The sequence below is a fragment of the Petaurus breviceps genome, unplaced genomic scaffold (assembly GCF_028583685.1).
Source record: "Petaurus breviceps papuanus isolate PSGF00001 unplaced genomic scaffold, PetGlider_PUasm1.0 90784, whole genome shotgun sequence".
NCBI classification, from domain to species: Eukaryota; Metazoa; Chordata; class Mammalia; order Diprotodontia; family Petauridae; genus Petaurus; species Petaurus breviceps.
Window position 1 is genome coordinate 6,128,645 of NW_027187345.1, and position 6,000 is coordinate 6,134,644.

At 35.5% G+C, this 6,000-nt stretch overlaps 1 protein-coding gene across 9 annotated transcripts in view; it reads left to right on the top strand.

Annotated features, from left to right (window-relative positions):
• Positions 1 to 6,000, top strand: part of SYNE1 (spectrin repeat containing nuclear envelope protein 1) — a 575,153-nt gene that overhangs the window by 317,528 nt on the left and 251,625 nt on the right. For all 9 annotated transcript variants that reach the window (XM_069069647.1, XM_069069646.1, XM_069069648.1 and 6 more), the window contains one exon: positions 5,619 to 5,791. In XM_069069647.1, coding sequence (XP_068925748.1) covers positions 5,619 to 5,791 — 173 coding nt within the window. The remainder of the gene's footprint in view (positions 1 to 5,618; positions 5,792 to 6,000) is intronic.

The following is a 6,000-nucleotide window of genomic DNA, read 5'->3' on the forward strand; positions in this document are numbered from 1 at the left end:
TCTGGTCCATGATTCTGTGATTATATTAGAAGGATCCATGAACCTGATACTACATTATGTCTAAGGTTATTTCCAGGTCTAAATCATGTTATCCTATGACTTTAATAACAATGAGAGCTGAAGTAGGGAGTATGTAGAGATCCGTGTGTCTGTGGCCCAGGATAGGAATTTACAAGCATTTACATAGTATTTGACCCAAAATATTTTTTCATCCACTGCAAACATTGGCAATGACAGCCAGATGTGAACTCAAAGTCTAGCATCCATAAACAGAAACATATGCATTTGAAAGAGATGTTTTGAAAAAACATTCAATAGGGTAAAACATTTATCATGTTTGCCAACTAATCCATATGTTTTGCATTAACTGTTTCTTTCACAAGCTTTATGGGCATATTTTTTTCTTCTAACTTTTAGATTTGTTCATTACCTTGGTATAAATTCTAAATTAGCAGTGGTATTGTTGTGAAAAAAAATGTTGAGAACTTGAAATTTAAGGTTAATGTTAAAATTTTGAAAAATGCAATTGGTAAATATTTAATGAAATAAATAAAATATAGTGGAAAAAAAGAATCAAGTTCCTTTTGTATTTATAGCAAGAATTGTAATAATTTAGTTCCATCTTCAGTGTACATGCTTGGTTCCCATACTAGGAAGTCACATTTAGAGTATCACCAGTTAGTATTCATAGATGATCTAAAACCTGTGTGATTATTAGTGCCCTATACCCTCCTTTCTCTTATCTCCTTCCTCTTCTACTTCTCTGCTGGAAGAGACAGATTTTTCTACCCAATTTATTATTGTTCAGTCATTTTTCAGTCATGTTTGACCCTATGTAACCTCATTTGGGGTTTTCTTGGCAGTGATACAATAGTGGTTTGCCATTTCCTTCTCTAGTTCATGTGGTAGATGATGAAACTGAGGCAAACCGGATTAAGGGACTTGCCTAGGGTCACAAAACTAGTAAGTATCTGAGGTCAAATTTGAACTGAGGAATATAAGTCTTCTTGACTTCGGTCATGGAACTCTATCCTCTCTACCACCTACTCTGTGCGTATGTATGTGTGTGTATACATACATACATACATTCACACATACACATACATATTCTTTCCTTGAACTAATTCTGATAACAGTAATGTTCAAGCATTGTCCTGTACTCCCTCTTCACTGTAAAAGCTTTTCCTTGCATGCCTCTTTTCTGTGAGATAAATTTCTCCATTCTCTTCTCCCTTACCTCTTTTCCCAGTGTATCCCTCTTTCTCACTCCATTTTTTTTAGAGCATCTCAATATATTCACCTTACATTTGTGTCCTTTGTCTATGTAGATTCCTTTTAACTGTTCTGATAATGATGAAGTTTTGAGAAGATACATATATTATCTTCCTACATAGGAATGTAAACAGTTTAACCTTATTAAGTTCTTTATGATTTCTCTATCATTTTAAACTTTTTGTACTTCTCTTTGAGTCTTGTTTTTGAATGTCAAGTTTTTTCTATTCAACTCTGGTCTTTTCATCAGGAATGACTGAAAATTCTCTATTTCATTAAATGTCTATTTTTTCTCTCAAAGGATCATATCCAGTTTTGCTGGTAGGTTATTTTTGACTGCAATCCTTTTCCTTCTAAAATAACATATTCTAAGTCCTCCACTCCTTTAATTTAGAAGTTGCTTAATCTTTTGTGATCCTGACTGTGATTCCATAATATTTGAATAAATTCTTTCTGACTGCTTACAATATTTTCTCCTTGACCTGGGAGTTCTGAAATTTGACTACAATATTCCCGGCAGTTAGCATTTCTGAATCTCTTTCAGGAGATGATAAATGGATTCTTATAATTTCTTGAAATATGATTATTAGGCTATTTTTCTAATCATGGCTTTCAGAAATTCCTATACTTATCTCTCTTTGATCCATTTTCTAGGTCAGTTGTTTTTCTGATGACATATTTCACATTTTTTAATTTTTTCATTCTTTTGACTTTATTTTATTGTTTCTTGGTGTCTCAGATAGTCATTATCTTTCATTTGGCCAGCTGTAATTTTTAAGGAATTATTTTCCTCAATGAGCTTTTGTACCTTTTTTTTCCCATTTGGCCAGTTTTGCTTTTTAAATAATTGTTTTTTTCAATGATTTTTTTCTGCCTCTTTTACCACTTGGCCAATTCTATATTTTAAGGTGTTGTTTTCTTCAGTATTTTTGTGCCTCTTTTTTTTTTTTTACCAAGCTATTAATTATCTTTTCATAATTTTCTTGTATCACTCCCATTTCTTTTCCCAATTTTTCCTCTACCACACCTCTCTCTTTAGGCTCCTTCAGAAATTCTTAAGCACTTGTCCAATTTGCAATTTTTTCTTTGAGACTTTACTTCTAGTTATTTTTCATATTGTTGCATTCTTCTGACTTTATGCCTTAAATCTTCCTGCCATCACAGTAGCTTTTTTGTTGCTCACTCATTTTTAGCCTATTTCTTGACTTTGAACTTCATTTTAAAGTCGAGCTCTGCTCACCTGGGAAGAGTGGGGTGGCTGGCAATACCTCAGGCTGTTTTGTGCTGCTGTTTTCAGAGCTCATTCTGGGGTCTATAAGTTTTCCATGCTTCTAAGGTGGTATGAATCAGGGAGAGGTATGGTCACTATTCTCCTTGTCTGTGCTCTGGTCCTTGCCTAGAAATGGTCCTTACTCCCCTGTAACCACAAGCATTAGAACTCTTCTGGAACCTAGAACCAGGTCCCTTGCTCTGCTGCAGCTGTAAGTACTAGCACTTTTCTTTGTCTAGGAAAATCTCTGGGCTGAGAGCTCTGGATACTGCTGTTGCAGTAGCAGCCACCTCTAAAGCCTACTTCTGATATTGTCCAGTGGAGGCTAGACCCCACTTGGGTGTCAGAGACCTCTCTTTTTTTTCACAATCAATCCAATAAGCATTTATTAAGTAATTACTTTGATACACATTTATTTGCTATGATAAACAACCTTCGTACGTTTCACTCTCAGCCATACTCTCTGTGGTCTCTCTGTTCTGTTCTCACTGCTCCCCTTGGGTGAATCTCTCCTGATTGTACCTTTGCACATACTCTCCTCCAGGCCTAGGATGCTCTTCCTCCTCGTCTTTGACTCTAAGCTTCCCTGACTTCCTTCAAGACTCATTTCAAATACCATCTCCCGCAGAAGGCATTTCCAGGTCCCTCCAGATACTAGTGACTTCCCTCTGAGATTACATTTCATTTACTGTTTAGGATCTGCAAATACATTAAACATTAGTCAGGTTTTAAAGAAGGATGAAATGGAACAATGGAATGAACTATGGGAAAGAGGAAACAAAACAAAACAAGAAAAAGAAAGAGAGCAGGTAGTTTGCTTCAATCTGCATTCAAAGTCCAAAGTTCTGTCTCTGGATGTGGACATCTATTTCCATCATGAGTCTCTTGGAGTTGTCTTATAACCTTGTTTTGCTGAGAAGAGTCCAGTCTATCAAATCACACATAATGTTGTGTCTGTAATTGTGTACAAATTTCTTCTGGTTCTTCTCTTCTCACTCAGCATCAGTTTGTATAAGTCTCTCCAGGTTATTATGAAGTCTGTCTGCTCCTCATTTCTTATAGCACAATAGTATTCCATTACATTCATGTAACACAACTTGTTTAGCCATTCCCCGGTTGATGGGCATCCCCTTAATTTCCAATTCTTTGCTACCACAAAAAGAGCTGCTCTAAATATTTTTTTTATTTATTATTTTTGTATTTGTATTATAGGGCCTCTTCCCACTTCCATGATCTCTTTGGGATATAACCCTAGAAGTGGTATTGCTGGGTCAAAGGGTATGCAATTATTTAAAAGGGTATGCAATTATTTAGAGCCCTTTGGGCATAGTTCCAGATTGCTCTCCAGAATGGCTGAATCAGTTCACAACTCCACCAAAAATGCTTTAGTGTTCCAATTTTTCCACATCCTTTCCAGCATTTATCATTATCCTGTTTTGTCATCTTAGCCAATCTGACTGGTAAGATATGGTTCCTCAGAGTTGTTTTGATTTGCATTTCTCTAATCAATAGTGATTTAGAGAATTTTTTCATATATTTATAGATATCTTTAATTTCTTCCTCTGAAAACTGCTTGTTCCTATGCTTTGACCATTTATCAATTGGGGAGTGACTTGTATTCTTATAGATTTGACTCAATTCTCTGTATATTTTAGAAATTAGGCATTTATCAGAGACAGTGGTGGTAAAATTTTTTTTTCCCAATTTTCCACTTCTCTCTAAATCTTGGTAACATTGGCTTTGTTTGTACAGAAACTTTTCAATTTAATGTAATCAAAATTATCCATTTTGCATTTTATAGTGCTCCCTAACTCTCGTTTGGTCATAAAATCTTCCCTTCTCCATAAATCTGACAGGTAAACTATTCCTTGCTTTCCCAGATTGCTTATAGTATTAGTCTTTATACCTAGATCATGCACCCATTTTGACTTGAATTTGGTATACAGTGTTAGATAATGGTCTATGCCCAGTTTCTGCCATACTATATTCCAGTTTTTGTCAAATAGTGAGTTCTTATCCCCAAAACTGGAGTCTTTGGGTTTATCAAACAGTAGATTACTATAGTCATTGACTGCTGAGTCTCATGTACCCAATTTATTCCATTGATCTACTACCCTATTCCTCAGCCAGTAACAAGTAGTTTTGATAACTGCTGCTTTATAATACAGATTAAAATCTGGTATGGCTAGGCCACCTTCCCTAGCATTTCTTTTCATTAATTCCCTTGATAATTCTTGACCTTTTATTCTTCCAAATGAATTTGTTACTATTTTTTTCTAGCTCTATAAAGTAAATTTTTTGGTAGATTGATTGGTATGGCACTAAATATGTAATTTAATTTAGGTAAAATTGTCATTTTTATTATATTAGCTCGACCTAGCCATGAGCAACTGATGTTTTTCCAATTATTTAGATCTGACTTTATTTGTGTGGAAAGTGTTTTGTAGTTGTGTTTGTATAGGTCCTGGGTAGGATCTAAGTTATCTTGGACTAGAAAAGTTCCTCACTCTGACCATTTGTTAGTTGTGCTGGTCCAGAATTCTATTTGAAGTATTACTTTTAAATTGTTTGGAGAGAATGTTAGGAGAGTTTTACTGGGTTGCTGTCTCTACTCCACTATCTTGGTTCCCATGAGTTGCTTTTCTAAATTAAATTAAATCCTGAAGACATAATTATTCTTAGGGTAGAAATGATTGAGTTCAGTAGAAGTTTTAAGGTACCAAAACAGAAATCTTTCTAACTTTTTATCAGTTATGTAAGTTAGTTCATATGTATTACCTAATTAGAGTTTCTTTGGAGTTTTTTGGGGGAGAGGGGGAATGGGGATGAAGGGATGAAATTATCAAGTGACCTTACTATAGATCAGATAACATTCCTGGGAACTAGTTGGTACAGTGGCAAGTGAAATGGATAGAGTGGTGGGCCTGGTAACAGGAGGACCAGAGTTCATAGTGGGCTTCAGTCACTTATGAGCTGGGGGACGTTTTAAAGTGCTTAGCACAGTGCTTGACACATAGGAGGTGCTATATAAGTGGTTATTCCCTCTCTCCTAGAGTATTGTTCCTTTGTTTTTTAGGCATTGCTTTCTGTGAAGCAGGAAAAAGAGATCCAAATGAAAATGATACTGACCAGAGGGGAATCTGTTCTACAAAATACTTCTCCAGAAGGTGTTCCTGCAATTCAGCAGCAATTACAGTCTGTTAAAGACATGTGGGCTTCTCTTTTGTCTACTGCCATCCGTTGTAAAAGGTAAGAGGAGGTAGGGTTAAAATAAATCAGAATTATGTTCTAAAATCATTAGTATTACAATTTTGTGACCTATATTTTATACAATGCATCTTCCCTTCCTCCCTCTTTACCTTTCTTTTTTCTCTCATCTTTTTTCCCTCCTCCCTTCTTCTCTTCATCCCCTTTTTCCTTCCTTCCTTCCTTCTTTCCTTCCTTCCTTCCTTCCTTCC